Genomic DNA, 16,765 nt, shown 5'->3' on the forward strand with positions numbered 1-16,765 from the left:
TGTGTAGTAGAATAGAGAAGAAAGCATCTTTTAAAATACCTTGGCATCTGCTGGAACTTGGGTCAGAATGGTGTGGGGATTTGGAATCCACAGGATGATCCACTAAAATCTTATTGTTTTTTATCCTCAGGTCTTGCACTAACCTAAAGGAGGTTTTATCTGTCTTGGGCACTCCCAAAATTGGGGTGTTAAAGGGGGATGATCCCTTTATTAACCACCCATACTGCTTGAATTTTTAATCAGCGGTTTTAAACCCGTGTGGGTGGCTTTTTTTTTTAAGAGGATACTGTCTCACACACACAGGACCCTCTCCTTCCTTTAGAGGAATCTTGACTGGATTTATGTATTTTGCCCGGGCAGGAGTCCCATCCACCCACACACATGAATCAACATTCTCTAAAATCTCAGTTCCTTTGGCTTCTGACACAGCCTCAGCTCCTCGGAGGGCCATTTGGTAATCTGAGCCCTGCTTTATCGGTAGGCGTACATGATAGCCGCATTATAATTAGGTTTTTATGGCAGCTTGTAGCTTTGTTTGTAAAACTATAAAGGCATGCTCCAACATGTTATTTTTAACTTTTGTGAGGAGAGGCTCACACACAGGTAATTTAATTTGCCTTTTTTCAATGCCTGCTATAGTTATCTGCTTTTTTCTTTTTTTAGCTAAAGGGAGCTTTTTGGTCTCCTTTAGCTTGAAATTTTTTCTGAGGAGTTCACCCGCATCTGGCGGCCCCCCTGCTGACTTTTTTTTTGTTTGTCTTTTAGCTTAGGGCAATCTCTCTTCCAGTGTTTTTTTTCTCGACAGTATGCACACTTATTAGGCTTAGGTCAGCCTTTTTCTTTTTTTTGCCCCCCCCCCAGGTTTGTTTTTTTATTCCCCACCGGTATTTGTGTTTTTACCCCAGGTGGCTGCTAACTTGTCATCTGTTTTTGTCCACGCTTTTCCTCTCTCCTCTCTGTCACTTGGTCATGATTTCCATAAACTTCATACGCAATTTCTATGAGTCCTAAAAGCAGATTATCCGCTGCCCCCTCAGTCTTTTGCAGCTTTTTTTTTATACGGGGGAGGTTTTTTAGAACAGCTTGTTAGCTATCCCTTCCCGAACCGTTTGGTCTTTGTCCAGTGGTGTTTTAGCCTCATCCCTGCACCTTAACCCTTGAGTCAGATCTTCTCTCACTATCAGAATTAAAGAGGACCCGGGGCTTTTTCCCAGCGTCCTAGTTAATTTATGACAAGCCCAACGTGTTGTCGGATGAGGGCACTTTGAGCAGTTTTTTTTTAAATACAACGTATGTTTTTAGACACAAAAATAGGATCCTTTATCAGATAAAATTTTAGCCAGCAGTAAGATTTTAAACTGACCTGTATTTAATAAGGTTTGGATCCAGTCACCATGATTTTGAACACACAAAAAGACACAGGAAAGGCTTATTTAGGATGTCCGGGCTGCTCGGTGCCTTGCCCCGCAGTCTTTATTGCCCAGACTCAAGGCTACTGACCCGACACCAGCTTATACAGTGGAAGGAGGGAGGGATTCTTTTATTCCTGCTCTCGGCAGAAGCTACTGGGACAAGGGGTTTGGAAAAGACAAAATCACTCAGACGCCCTGTCCACTGGGTCACGAGGTTTTAGTTGAGCCCCCTTGCGTTCGACATTATCTTATTAGGCAGAATTGGGGCGGCTAGACTCAGCCTTAGTCCCAGACCAGGTCAGTGGCTCATTTTTTTAAATATACAGACGCACATTTATTTAGTCAGACCTACCTCCTCCCCCACACTGCCTTAGCCAGATTTATATTGAAAGAACCGGCATCCGGCCACTCTAACTGACAGAGAGTAATCAATCTATCTTTTAACATTTTTATTCTGTAATTTCCTTTGAACTTATTAAAGTTCCTTAGCATGTATTTTAATGGGGTTGTAGAGTTTTCTCCTCGAGAGCTACCCGAATTCATTGTGTCAATCAAAATTCAGACCTATTTGCTGAACACCAAAACAAAATCACTCAAAACAAAGTCCCCGAGGCTAATGTTCAGACTTATATACTGAACATTCCAAAATTTCAACTTCCCCGAGAGACCACTCAATAAAACAAACTACCCAAATGACACAAGGCAAACGAATACTTACTCCGTCAACACCCTGGCGCCGTCTCTTCGGACCCACTTAGCCTGGTTGACTCATTTAAGGGAGAGCCTTTAATCTCCTGGGTGTTTTAACCCACGGTTTTAGTGTCGTGACAGACTCCAAAAGCAGTCTGGTGGCCACTTCACGAACACCTTTTTTGCCTTGTCGTTTTACCCCAGGGTGGTCTAAGGGCAAGTCCCATCTGGGTCGCCAAATTGTTGTACAAACGGCTAGTTTCGTGTCCCTGGAGGCTAGACCAATCCACCTCTAGGAGAGAGTCACACACACAGTCTGGGTCCAATTTTAGATTCATTGTTTGCAAACAAGTTTGACAAGGAGCTTAATGCTCAAATCTGTGTCGACCCCCCAATTTCTCTCAGGGTTATACTTTTATAGCTTATATAAACAAAGGGCTATAACGTGTCATACAACTATTGGCAGTACCACAATTTCCTTGTTGTTATGTTTTATCCTATGGGCTAGGCTTAGTTTGCTATTGGTTAATATCTCCTGTTAAGTTTAGTGCATGCGTATTTTTAAAGCAGAACTGCGGCAAAAAGTTCTGTCGCATGCGCAGAGGTAAAGGGGAACTGCAGCAAAGTTAGTGTCTTTTAGTAACCTTATATCTTAGTGTAATTTCAGGGCATTATGCAAGTATGGCTATAAAATGCAGAGCAAGCAGGAAGGAAAAAGAAACCCACAACTCAGACGTTAGGCCTTGTGCTTTTTACACAAGGGATCATGAGGGACTCATACAGCTATTATTCAACTGAGGTCCAGGTCATAATGTATTTTTATCACAAAGCCAAACAGTTCTTAGCTGTGAAGCCTTTGTGTAGTGAGATGAGACATTTTTATCATACAGCTGTTATACAAACGTTATTGTAAAATCATAATGACTAGATTATAACACATTTTTATCACAGGGTCAAGCCGCGCTCACACCCACTGGGGCTTCCCACACCTGCCAGCCCGGGCCCCAACCAAGCACATGCAGTTTCCAGTGGTGCTTCTCTGCTCCCTGCACCTCCAGTGGGAGCTATCAGTTGAAGCTTCCCCCCACCCCACCCGCCTGCCCGGAGCAGCACAACAGGGGCAGGAGTGAGAAGAGGAGCCACCACAGAGCAGCACCCAGCCAGCTGAAGCCGCACCAGGAACAGCCCGACAGGAAGCTGCATGTGCTGGCTGGGACACGAGCTAGCAGCGCTGCTCTGCTCCCCTCGCTTCCAAAAGTGACTCCTCCTGCTTCTCCTGCCTCTGATGCATCACTCCAAGTGGGCAGAGGCTGGGGGGAGCTTCAGATGGGCAGCTGCCCACTCAGCATGTGGGGCTCTGCCTCCAGCTCCCAGCTGCTTTCCACCTGCTCCACCCATCCAAAACCCCATAGGGAGTTTTGGTGAGTTGTTGCAGGGACAGGGGAAGGGTTGCTGCTGACCCAGCCTGTGACAGCTCATCAAAACTGCCCTCTAGCCTATGTCTCAGTTTCTCAGAGTCGTTCACCCCGAGCCCATTTCCCACCATGCCCCAGCTCAGTGGTGGCTGGTCAATAGCGGGTGCTCAGGCACCGCCCAGTTTCAAAACCAATGATCAATCATGTCATGATTTATGCAAGCTGGTCCAATCCACTACGCATATGCACAGTAAGGCACCTTGGGGTAATCTCCTTACCACCCCAATGGTGCCTGCTCAGTGGAAACACTTGACCAGTTTGAATAATTAGAATAGCTACTTGTTTAAGCGGGCAGCGGGGCAACTGTACTGATGCCCCAGTCCGAGTAAAGAGCTGTTAGGAGGAAGGAGGAAGACAGGGAGCTCCATATGCTGAATAATGCACTGGCCCCAGGCAGCCTGCAGTGCACCTCCAGCCGGTAAGTGGGGGAGGGAGAGGGGGATTGAGGCCCCTGTAGGGGGGGAACTGGGCAGGGCTGGAACTGCTGCCCAGCCAGGTGGGGCTTGGGCCGCAATGTGAGGCTGCCGGGCCACAACGGGGAGCAGGACAGGGCCGTGGGGTCCAGGGGAGGGGGAGGGTCGGCTCCTTGCACCATGGAGGAGCCAGGGGATGTTTCTCGCTTTGGCTCCCCTGCGCCGTTCCTCTGGATGACCTGCCAGGCTCTGATTGTCCCACAACTCGGCCCAGCCGGGGCTCCGTTAACAATGAATGGGGTCCCGGCCAGGCCAGATCATGGGACAATCGGAGCCCGGCAGCTGTGCCTTGCTGCCCAACCAGCCCAGCGGTGGGACTTGCACGGCGCTGCGCCGCTTTTAAAGGCAGCAGTGAGGCATGGAGCAGGCAGAGCGCAGCTCGCAGCTGCAGCCTGCCCATGCCCTGTGCAAAGATCAGGGGGGCCATCGGTCGCCCTTCACTGCCCAGCACCGTGCCCCTGAAGGAGCCACCGGGCTCTTCCCAGCCCCCACCCCCTCCAGGTGGTGCAGGGCCAGGGCCGGTGCGGGGTGGCAAATTTACAGGGGCCACCAGCACTGGGCAATGATATCGGGCATGGGGGAAGGGACGAGCCCAGCCCCAGCTCTGTTCTGATCCCTGTCCGGTCCCAGCCCCATTCCCCCTCACAGCCCTTCCCCGAACCCCCGCCGAGCTTCCTGGGACAAACCAATTTGTAGCCCCTGTCCCCAAGAACCCCCTGGCCCTCTGGTGCTCCTCTCTCCCAACCAGTAGCCCCATATCCCCCCGCCCCCCACCCACGCCCTGCTGGTGGCCCTCACTCCTGACCTGTGGTCCCTGCCCCCCACCAGCCCTGAAGTGCCCCTCACTCTTGACCCACTGCCCCTACCCCTTACTTCCGATCCAAAGTTGGGGCAGGGTTCAAGTTGTACCCCTTCTACTGCAAGCCCACTAGACCACCAGGGGAGGGCAAGCCAGCACTTCGGCTGCCCCCAGGATTGCTCTCTCTTCCCTCTGCCATAGGGTTGGGTCTGGCTCTTTCTCCATGCTAGGTACCTGGCCCTGGGAGGAAAAGAAGCTGGGGTTCAGAACAGGGAGAAGGGGGATTTAAACCCCCTAGTCCAAAGAGGCACAGCTGCACTTCCTCCAAGCAGCAGGAGCACTCAGGGCCAAACAGGAACAAAGCAGGTGAGAGGGAACGCAAGCGCCCAGCTTTGGGGCTGTCTCTTGAAGGCAGCAGGACCTGGCAGCCGGGGATGGCAAGGGTGAGAGGCCTCTCTGCCTCTCTATTCCACAGGAGGCCTGGGGAGTGCAGGGGTGAGGCTCAAAACTTGCTTTACCTGGACAGGAAATGAACCCAGGACACAGCGGTGAAACTGCCTTATCCTGCCCACTAGACCACCAGGGACTGCAGCGTGAAGCACTAGCTGCACCGGCTCTACTTCCCTTCAACCATGACTACTGTTACCTCTCAGCTCCGTGTTCTTGGGGAACCCTGGCATGCACAGCCTGCCTGACTCTCAAAGAACTCTCCCCCTCCCCACCTCTGCCTGAACAAGAACTGATTAGAGGAAGGACTTACAGAAGACAATGAAGATGCAGTGGGAGACGCACCTAAAGCCCTCCAGACAAGGGTGACAAGAGTGAAGCAAATCCCCTGGTCTCATTTACATAGGAGATGGAACTGGATGACAACTCATTTTCATGGGAGATGGAACAGGCATGCACCTTCATTAGCATTCAGGATGGAGAACAGAGATTCCAAGGCAAGGACTGCACTGAATTCAGAGATCAGAAAAGCAGGGGAGCACTGCATGACGGGGAATCCTTGCTCCAAATGCTAATCAACCCATATCTACACACATCCAGCTCAGCATTTATCAGACCAATTCTAGTAATGACTCCTCTATTGGTATCCAAAACACTGAATCTGCCTCTCTGTATTGTGAGCTGCCTCAGAGCAATGCCACCTATAGCCAGCAGCGATCGATTCCTATTATCCAGCATATGAACCATTGTTTACCCCTAAACAAACCTAGTGTTTGAGCCATTGTTAGTTCTCTACAAAACCCCCGACCCAAGCTCAAGTTTCTGTGCTGGTGCTTGGATCCAAAGCTGCACCAGTTCCACTCCTTTTCTGCCTGGAATCTCTCCATTGATCGTGCTGAGGACTGCCTGTCTGCCAGATCTGACAACACCTGGGAACCTCGACTGTTTCAAGATTCACTGAGCGGTGAGACCCCAACTCTCTCTCTCTCCCTCTCTCTCTCTCTCCCTGTGACTCCAGGAACCTGACTTTTATTCTCTTACTCCAGGCACAGCTTTCTAAACCTAACTTTTGCTAATCAAACTCAAGCTAGACTTCCCCAAAACCCTAATTGAACCTATGTAATACTGTAACTGTTTAGTTGTCTCTCTCTTGTATGGCTGTTATTACTGGTATCATCATAAGTTCATACACCTGGCAATAAATAACTTTTATGGTCAAGGTGGTTGCTATACTTTTTCTACGAACTTCACCTACTCTTTCTTCCCCTCAACTTCCCCATTTGCTCTGCAGCAACACTTCTTTTACCTATGCCAAAGATCCCTGTAATGCCCAAAACCACAGTGGGGTCTGCTCATCAAGGGGGTTACTATTAGGACAGGTAAGGCAAAAGCTTGGGACGTGCTGAGTTTGAAACACATAAGGGGATCAGCTTGTACAGGCTGATTGACCCAGTTTGGGTCAGACGTGCCCTAATGAACTGAATGCTGGTGTGACAGCTGAAATTATGTCTGTGTGATAAAGGTGTTTGCTGAAGGCTCTATGAAGATTAGACTAAGTGTTTTTCTGTGTTTGTTTAGATATTAAGCTATATATTGTTGCTAAAAGCCTAATTAAAGTTTAAGTTATAGTGAAGCCTTGTATAAAGTAAGGCCTAGTAAATTTAGCAAAGCCTTGAAGTAGTAAGGCCCTGTGGCATAGTTAAAATTACCTTATCAAAGGAATACAAGGCTTGTACTGCTATTGGTCAGTCTAAGGACAGTTGAAGTAAAAGGAATCTAAGTGGTTGTACATTATCAGAACCATTCAAAAGCTGTAAATTAGCTGGAATAGCTGGAAACCATTCAGAAGGAAGATACAGCTCTGTGAACAGGATTAGTTAGCTGTTGCCTGGATCAGTGGGCCCGTGGACCTCGAGGAGCCCAAGGACTACATTCCAGGGTCCCTCACGGAACCCTTCGGACAGCGCTGTTCGGGGACGCCTGACTTCGCTGAACTTTGTGGAACGAGAAGCTTGCTGTGTATCAGGCATCAGAGGCTGCCGATAAGTTGCCGACGCAAATTGCTTTTGTCTGTCATTGTTTGTTTTGTTACTACATGTAGTTGTGTTTTTGTTAAGTCAATAAATCTTTCTTACCTTTCTACCCCCAACCACACTCTCAATCCCAAACCCTCTGCAGGCAGCGGCTGGGACAGCTGGCCCATGAGGGTGTCAACTGGATACTCAGCTGGATTCAGAGGTATTCTGTTTACCTGTGTGCTTATGTCTGACTGCATTTTGTTGTTACCTTAATGAACTGATTCCTGGCATATGAGGGTGTCAGCTTGTCTATGCTGATCAACCCGGCTCTGTGTGTGTGTGTGTGTGTGTGTGTGTGTATTTGACTGATTTGGTGTCTGGAGGAACCCAGCCCCATTGAAACTGAGTCCTGCAAGGTAGCTCCACTGGGGGTGAGGATTTGCAGAAGGGAGAGATACAGCTCTGTATAGAAACACAAGTAACACAAGCAGCACATTGACAGAATTACGGAGATCCCCAGAAATGTACCCCTAATAAATGAGCACACCCCAAAGTGACGGGCAAATCTGGTAACACTACAGGCGCCACTGCCCAGGAACATGAGCATTTCGTCCAGGCCGGCCTGGGAGGTCTGCCAGCTCCAGCACCAGGACAGCAGGCTTGCCTTGCACCCCTGAACACAAGGGACATTGCCACTCTCCACTGGGAAACAGTGCCCTTCCCACAGCCAGGGCAGGGCCCAGGGACCTCGCTGCCTGCAGAGAATGTGGGCACTTTCAAGAAGCAAAAGGGAGGGGTGGCAAAGGGTGCTAAAGAGAGCAGCCCCATACAGGCCAGCACCCTCTTTCAGACCACTGTCATACCAGAGACTGCTCACGCATGCAGCAGATGGGATCCCCACTGTTAGCAAATAAAAACCTAGGATTTTGGACTAGTCTAGGAAATGACACGGCACCTCGTTTGATGAGTGGCAGAAAGGCTTTATTTGCTACAAGTATTCAAAATCAAGTCAGGTGAGCCCAAACCAAATCAAAGTCCAGTAATTAGCTAAAAGGTGATGATTTTCACCAAACAGGCGACAAAGAGGCAGTCTGTTTCTCCTCAACTTCTCAAGTAAGTTGGGCACATCAACAACTGGTGTCAGAGAGATTTCTCACTCTTGAAGCGTGCATGCTGTTTGCTGTTTTACTGCCTTTTTATACCCTTAGCTTAGCATCTTCAAAGCATTCTTTTAGTTGTGTAAATCAAGAGATAGTCCCAAGCAATAATTGACAGGAAAATCCAGTTAATTAACCTGCTCATTACTGGCTATCAAAAATTTCTAATTTGAGCGAGCTACCTTCTTCAGTAACAAGAGGTTATCAAGGGCCTCACAATTCTGCCCTGGCTGTGCAGCCATGGGCAAAGGACCTGTGCTCAGCACCCATGGTCAGAGACAACCTGAGCAGGGTGTGGGGCCCGGGGCAAATCAACCTGTGCAAGGCCCCGGCCCCAGATGCGAGGAAGCTGGCGGTGGATTCAGCGGTGAGAGGTGTGCATGCCAAGCAGCCAGATGCATCAGATTCGGTGGTGGGGGGTGCCAAGCAGCCAGATGTGAAGCCAGTGGCAGCGGGGAATCGCCACAGCCACTCCGCCTGGCTCCACAGGGTGCCCCAAAGCACGGCCACACTGCATTCACCTTCAGGGAGAAGTAGGCAGGCACCAGAATGTGAGCCTCTTGGTTGGGATTGGGCTCCCCATCCAGGGCAAGGAATGGAGCCATTCCAATCCAGGGCCATCTCTGGTGGGGAAGGGGGCGAATTGGGGCAACGGCCCCAGGCCCCACGCTTTGGGGAACCCCAGAGTCGGTGCTGCATAGGCCCCACTGCGGCTGCCCTAACTCCCCGCCACTCCACCAGCTCTGGCTGCTCGCCACCCCCAACCCCCTGGCCCCCGCACAGGCTGATATGCCTGGGGCACCTAGGGACAGCTCTGTTCCCACCACTTCCAGCAGCATTCCCCAGGCTCTGATCCTCACCCAGGCAGGCTCTCCATCACCTGAGAAGGCCTCTGGGCAATGAAGAGGCCATTCAATTTGTGGGGAAACTCCCTGCATGCGTAGGAAGGCACAAGGAAGAATGAGTCAGGGTGTGGGGTACTGGCAGGACCAAGCAGGAGGCTGAAGGTACCTCACAGCCCCTTTGGAACCCAGATCAAACATCACCTGTAGAACAATAGATTGTGTGACTGGAGTTGGACTCTCAAAATCCCTTTTTTCCTTGTGTCTAGCCATTTTTTTTAAGGAGCCCATCCCACACCTGCCTACCCCATGCCATCACCAACTCTCCTTCCCCCCTTGTATTCCTCTAGTTCTAATGCCTCCGTCTGCCCTTTGTGTCCAAACATCTGCCTGACAATGCAGCACACTTCCCTGGCTGGGGAAATCCCTTGACCAAGGTGATGCAATTAACATGGCCCTGTGCAATGGAAGGCTGCACCATTGTCTGCTTGCAGCCAAGACTCCCTATGAAAGCCTCATCGTTAGCTTCCCATGGGCCAGATCCAGTGGTAGGACCTCGGCTACGTGCAACTTTATGGAAATGGGGGACTCCTCTCTAGCTGGCTCCTGAGGCCGTATGGCTGAGGGCAAGTAAAACTCGGGGGCATCCAAACCCAGTCTTGGGCCTGTACATAGGATGCCTGCCAAAAGATTTGGAAGAATTTGAAGCCCCAGGCAGGGGTGGAAGATACTTGCCGGTAGCAGGGCCACATATGGTTCTTGGATGATTCAAATGGATTTGGACCTGATCAATAAAATCAATTTAAAAAATGCAAGGAAGGCTATATGTGCCTGGGCTCAAGGAACACTTGGACAGGACGATCCTCCTGTGCCATGCCGAGGCGATACATCCATGGGTGCCTGGGCTCATGACCAGAATAGGGGTTGTTTGGGGTTAATTGTGGGGTTGTTCCCTGCCTCATTTTCCCTTTCTTGTACCCTCTGCTGCCCTAGGGAAGAATGGGTTAAAGGTGATAGAGGCAGACAATTCTTTGGGGAGAGGTGAGATCTTTTATTAGATATCACCTCTACCCAACTCTACCAACTAAATAGTTGCAAGAAAAAAAAGTTTTCTTTGCAAGCTTTTGGGCTCTCACACTCTTCATCAGGCAGAGGAGAAATCAAAGGTGGCAAGACTTCTCCCAGGTAAGAGAGAAACTTCATCTTGCAGAGGAGAGCTGGCAAGGGCTCTCCTAGGTGGAAAAGCCGGTTTCAAAAGCTGCTCAGTGAGAAGGCAAATGAGGAGCAGACCATGGCTGTGGCAGTCGTCACGTGGAGGTGTCAGAGACTGGCAGGGCATTCAATTTGGTTTATTTCTTGCTCATGTTGTAAAGTTGCCATTTCAAAAGGCAAAATCTGATACTTTTCCATGTTAAGCATTATTAATGCCATGAATTCCACCAGGAAAGAAAAGTGGGGGCAACTCAGTGCCTGGGGAAGGGCCCCCAAGATTGCAATGGCTGATGTGCACCTGCAAACACAACTGAGGAGCCCAGCGCCAGCGCTGGGAGCACCCAGACATATCTGGGGTGGGTTTGGTGGCCGTGTTGGTCTGAGACAAAAGAGCAATGCAAAGCTCTCGAGCTCTTGGTTCAAAGAAGATCCCTTTCATGAGACCAACTACAAAATTGCCAAAAAATTATCTTTTTCTGAAAGCATGCTCTTGGGGACACATGGCTGTCCTCAGGCTCAGGGAAAATTAAAATGGTAAAAAGTCCCTGTAGGTAGAAAATAAACTTCATTTCTGCCCCGAGTCTGGAGTGTCTCTGCGCGGCTCTGTCCTGTGCAGATGGCAACATCCCTTCCCGGGGGTCGGGGCAGAAATAAAAGGCACTTCTCTGACTCCGAGCTCCCAGGCTTTGCCTGTCTTTCCTACCCCTGCCCCTGCCCCACCCGGCACCAAGCACCGCTCTGGGATGGCGGAGATCCCACGTTTTCCCCGCTGTCCAGATTCACCCCGCAGCGCTGCCCTGCCCAACCCAGCCCAGCCCGACAGACCAGCGCCTGGCACCGGGGCCGAGCCATGCGGGGCCCCGAGAGCTCCTGCTCGGGTGAGAGAAGCAGGTCAGTGCCCAACGGGTCCCAGGGACGTTTCCAGGTGGGAAGCCCCCGTCCTTGCCCGCTGCCCCAGGCCCAGCAGCAAGACTTAGGCGACCCCGGGGGCTCCGCACCTGCGCCCCCGGAGGCGCCGCTGATGTCACGAGATGTCGCGGGTGTGATGCCGGGGGGGAGGGGCCGGGGCGGTGGCTGGATAGCAGGTGGGGGGCACTGACTGGAGAGGCCGCGGAGCACACGGGGCACAGGCCGCACGAGATGGCAGCAGGAGGCTCCACCCGTGTCTGGGGCTGTTGAGAGACGCTGCCCAGGCCGAGGCCACCTGGCGGTGGTGCAACCGCGTGGCTGTGGGCCAGGGGTGGGGTCTGGGGGGCAGTGGGGGAGCTGTGTCCCCTGTGGGTGCCGCAGGGGAAGGGAGTCAGCGCTGTGGGGACACTGGAGGGACCGTGGGATGGGGACCAGGGCCCCGCTGGGTGCCAGGCGGCAGGCGTGAGGGTGGGGGGAGAGCTGTGGTTGGGGTTTCTGGAGCCAGCCCGGTCCCCGCAGCCTGTGTGGGGCAAGTGGGGAAGTGAAGACAACCCCAAGGCTGCTTTGAGTGGGGATAGTCGGGGCGTCAGGGCTGCGCAGACCTCGAGGCTGGGGTAGGGTCATGGTCCTGGTTCCCCCATCATGTGGTGATGTCTGTGCTGTCTCCTTTCCCACAGGGCCCCAGAGACCAGACACTGTGGGCAGGCACCATGCATGAGCGCAGCAAAGTGGAAACCCAGGCCCCAGCTGGGGGAGGCCTCTCTGGGGGAGACAGTGGCTGTGCTGGAGCCCATGGCAGCTGTGGCTCTTCCCTTCACAGCCCTGCTGCAGCCTGAGGTGACGCTGGAGGAGCAGGACCCAGGTGTCTCCAGGCAGGAGCTTGTTGGGCAGAATAAGTTCCTTGTGTTGTCCAGCTTGGGAGCAGAAGGGGGATGGGTGGATCCCCAAGGTGGTCGGCACCACCTGCAAGAAAGCAGCAGCTGCAAGAGGAGCTGATCCAATGCCGGGAGGTCTCGGGGCAGGAGCTAGTGCAGGCCATGCAACCCCCTTCTGAGGCCACTTCCCTCAGAGATCCCACAGCTGGCACCGGAGACGACCACCCCACCTCAGAGACTTGGTGCCAACGCTTCCAAGGTCTCTTCTACCTGGAATCCGGGAGGCCATGAGAGGTTTGCAGGCACCTGCAGGAGCTCTGCCAGCTCTGGCTGGAGCCCCAGAAAGGAGCAGATCCTGGAGCTGGTGGTGCCTGAGCAGCTCCTGGCCATCCTGCCCAAGGAGATGCAGAACTGGGAGTGGGGATGCTGTGTGGAGACCTGTGCCAATGCCGAGGACCCAGCTGAGGGGTTTCATCTAGTACAGGAAGAGAATGAAAACCTCCAGGTGAAAACTTTTCACCCTGATCATGGATGCTGCTGTCCATGTCTCCATGTGCTTAGGGGATGCTCCCTCACAGCCCCATCTCTCTCAGATCCCAGTTCCCTAATGACACATTTATCCCGTCCCCAGGGAACAGTGAGTGTAAAGGTCGAGGAAGTGTCCTCAGACAACATGCAGCTTACTGCGGCATTGCAGGAACCTGGTGATTCCTGGCTGGAGCAGTTAAAGGCCCATCATGCAGACAAGCCTCAGGAGGAGTCTGGAGAGAGGGAAACCCTGGGTCCTCAGAACAAGCCACCTCACGTCCCTGGATTGAAGCCCCTCTACCACCAGGAGTCAGGTGAGGTACCAGATGTATGTCCTGAGTGTGGGTCTGGGTGCCTGAGTGTCTGTCCTGCATGCAGGGGGAGAGGTTCGAATGTCTGCCCCTGCCTAGGACACCATGTGACTGGGCTGGGACAGAACTCTGCTCCCTATGGGTGGGCGGCTTCTGGGCTGGGAGTCCCTGGTCCTGCTCACTGCCTGTGTGCAGCACCCAGCACAGAGGGCTTTATGTTGCTTGTCGTGCTGCCGCAATAACAATCAATAACCTAATTCACATTCCAACAGTCAGTTCACTGGCCCCTTCCTCATGCCCCTGTGAGCTCTCTGTCCCCGTAAGGGGCTGGTGCAGGTGATGGAAAATGAGACTCCCCAGTGGCCACTGGCTGCTTCAGGTACAGCTAACTCAGGCCTCTGTCCTGCTGCAGATTCCCTTGAAACCAAGGAGACCTGGGACTTCTTAGCAGATGAAAGCTCCTCAGGCTGGTGCCCCAGACAAGGCCCTTCCCCAGGAGCAGGTAGAGCGGTGGTTCCTCCCCTTTCCAGCAGCATGAAGCACTGTCCCTCAATGGAGAAATCTGACAGAATAATTTGATGGGGTCAGTGCTCCAACTGGTCAGTGCTTCTTGGTCTTCCAGTGCCCCTGGAAGCATTTCACATGCCCTGGAGAAGCCTGACCTTGCATTTCCCCTCTCCCTACCTTTAACGTGTGGATGCATTCCCAAGAAGCGAGGTCCCTGCAGGCTCTGACATGGTGCTGTGATCGCTACCCCACACTGGGCCAGAGTTATTGCAGATCATCTTCAGCCTCATGCCTATAGAGGTTTATTTGCAAGAGCTGTGGGATTTTGAGTCTTCCTTCTCTCACCTCTTCCACACGCTTAAGCCTTTGTCTGCCTCAGTCCCAGGCCAGTACAGGAGACTAGCAGGGCTTTCCCTGTGTCAGCAGCACCAGGGCTCACCTATGCATTCTCTTCCCCAGGTTCTGGGACCCTGAGGAGAGCTGAGCAGAAGCCTCCTGGAGAAAAGCCTGTAAACCTGGAGCTGCACAGGACTTCCCCAGGGAGTTTGGAGAAGAGGGGCTCCCTGACACATGAACCGGGCCAAATTGTCGTGGGAGAAAACTCCCTGGAGTTCATTGTCTAGCTGCATAGGAACCAGGAAACACGGGTAAAAGCTTTACTGCAGTTTATTTGCTTGAGCAAAGACCATAAGCCAGCAAAGAGGCAAAATGGCCCCCCTAAAGGGTGGGGCGTTCTTTTATACTTTTTACAATAAGGCAAGACTACAGGGTTAACAAAAACAATACTTGGGCGGTGCTTTACAAATCTTCATAACAGCATATTTCTGTTAAGTTAGCACTTTTCTAAAAGCTAAAGTTAAACAGCGGTAACATTATGATACGTTAGCAAAAACTTGCACAGTAATAGGTATTTCTTAAGGACACGATCACGTACTTAGAACAATGGCTTCTTTGTCTTATCTTGTTCTTTGCTGTAGCTGGTTTACAGCACACACAGATTCACTTGCTGCAATTCACTCAGAAAATGGTTAACACAGTTAAAATGATTACTTAACATAAGCAAATGGCTGGCTTAGCTATTATTCTGCCTTGTGGTCAGCAGCATTGCTAGGCCACAGGTCATGCCTTGTATTCAGCTGCAAATCTAATACTTCTCAATAACCTAAATTATTGTTAACCTAACAGTATGCTATCAGAAAACTATTTTATTTCAGGGTAATAACAAACTTGCCCATCACAAAATGCAGAAGGGTCAGAGCAGGCCTCCAAAGCAGGGGGAGAACTTGGGAGTGAGCAGGACACCGCATCCAGTCAGGGGTGGGAGTACAACTGGGGCAGAGTGCAAGAGGAATCAGGTGTGGTGTAAAGAATGTGGGGAGTGGAGAGCCTTGAAGAAAGTCAAGCCTGTGGTGATGGGATGGAGGCTGCAAACACACCAAGCTACATTAGCAGGAACTTCCTCCCAAGTGCAGAGAGCAAGGGGTGCTGGTATGGAAAAGCCTAGTCAGAGTGCAAGGAGCCAGGTCTCCATGCCTCTAAAAGTGCTGCCAAGACTGCCCCAAAGGGCAGAGCAAATAAAACGTGATGAGCTGGGTGAATGCCAATACATGAACTCCTATGTCCACAGCTGCATCCACATCACATGTCAACTGACGACTGGGGAATATTGAACCCTTACTTGTTATGGCTAAGCCTGTAATTAGTTGTAATACAGAGTGACTCCAGATAGAGCTGTGGGGGCTGGAAGCAGCTGGAAGAGGGGACATTGATGCTATGATGCTTGTGACTGCAGCCCCAGGAGATGTTTGAGGACGTAGCTGTGTACTTCACACGGAAGGAGTGGGAGCTGCTGGAAGATGAAGACAAAGTGCTTTACCAGGACCAGATGCTGAGGAATTTCCAAGCCCTCATTTCCTTGGGTAAAGCTCTGGTTCTTCCTTCTCCTTGGCCCTACGTGAACTGAAGTTTTGTAGTCATCTTTTTATGTTTCCATCGTCTCATCTCTGTGAACTTTTGGCTGGAGATTTAAATTCAGTTCCTACCCACTGCTGTCAGTGACCTCATTCACATTTCACACTGATATATCCTCCATTGGATCCAGCCACCTTCACTTATGTCTTCTCCATTCTTGTAACTCCTGGTGCTTCCTTATTCAGCGGTTTCTGGGCAACGTGATCTCCCTTTGCCTTCTTGGCATAGAATCATAGAAAGAAGGACTGGAAGGGACCTGTAAGATCATCGAGTCCAGTCCCCTCCTATGGGCAGGAGGTAATTAGGCTCAAATGAGCTCAACGAGGTGCCTGTCCAGCCTCCTTGAAAACTGCCAGGGATGGCAATTGCATCACCTCTGTTGGAAGTGTGTTCCAGATTTTAGTTATTGTACATAAAGTCACTAACAGCTCTTCCTTAGGGAATTATTCTGATTTCCTCGCTTTTTTTGCCTAGCATGTCCTGTCCAAACACATTTAATAATCCTAGCGTGCTCAGTTCAGTGCTATCTAAATCCTTTTTCTCCTCCTTGGGTTATGACCAGGGATCCGGGTTTTCCATTTCCCATGGAAAAACAGAAAACCATGGATTCCGTGTTTTTATTGGAGAAAACGCAGATTTCCCATTTTAGCAGAGAAATCCGTGGATTCTCTTGCAGGCTTGTTCCAGCCTGCAAGAGCTGATTGCAGAAAGGGCGGAAAATCACCAGCCCTACCCTAAGGAGGAGGGAGAGGGGGAAGGGCAGGGCCTGAGCCTCTGAGTCAGCCAAGGCTGGGCTCAGGCTCTGGCTCAGGCTTGCCCTTCACCCCTGGATCCTAGAGGTAAGTGGGGCTGTGGGGGAGCGGGGGGTGTTGCTGACACCAGGTGGCACACCACAGCTAGGTGCAGGGCCAGGGGGTGAGGGCAGGGGTGCCCCTCTGTGGGGGGCTTTGCAGGCAAGCAATGCAGGAAGCGCATGCTGCCTGGCCTGCTGCCCAGGGAAAGGGGAGGCTCACATGCGGCCAGCTGCACAGCTCCATGGCCAGTTCTGCAGTGGCAGTGAGGGATGGGGGGCGGGGGGGCTCACAAGCGGCGACCACTGCCGCTTACCTGTGGGGCCGTGCCAGCAGAGGCGGGCACTG

At 51.7% G+C, this 16,765-nt stretch overlaps 1 protein-coding gene across 1 annotated transcript in view; it reads left to right on the plus strand.

Annotated features, from left to right (window-relative positions):
• Positions 1-12,697: 12,697 nt before the first annotated feature.
• Positions 12,698-16,765, plus strand: part of LOC102387024 (zinc finger protein 420-like) — a 143,234-nt gene continuing 139,166 nt past the window's right edge. Inside the window, 6 exon segments of the mRNA XM_025208705.1 lie at positions 12,698-12,814; positions 12,941-13,151; positions 13,561-13,650; positions 14,115-14,245; positions 14,903-14,944; positions 15,448-15,574. Coding sequence (XP_025064490.1) covers positions 12,713-12,814; positions 12,941-13,151; positions 13,561-13,650; positions 14,115-14,245; positions 14,903-14,944; positions 15,448-15,574 — 703 coding nt within the window. The 5' untranslated portion in view covers positions 12,698-12,712.

Source organism: Alligator sinensis, unplaced genomic scaffold, assembly GCF_000455745.1.
Source record: "Alligator sinensis unplaced genomic scaffold, ASM45574v1 scaffold496_1, whole genome shotgun sequence".
In the NCBI taxonomy this organism is placed as follows: Eukaryota; Metazoa; Chordata; order Crocodylia; family Alligatoridae; genus Alligator; species Alligator sinensis.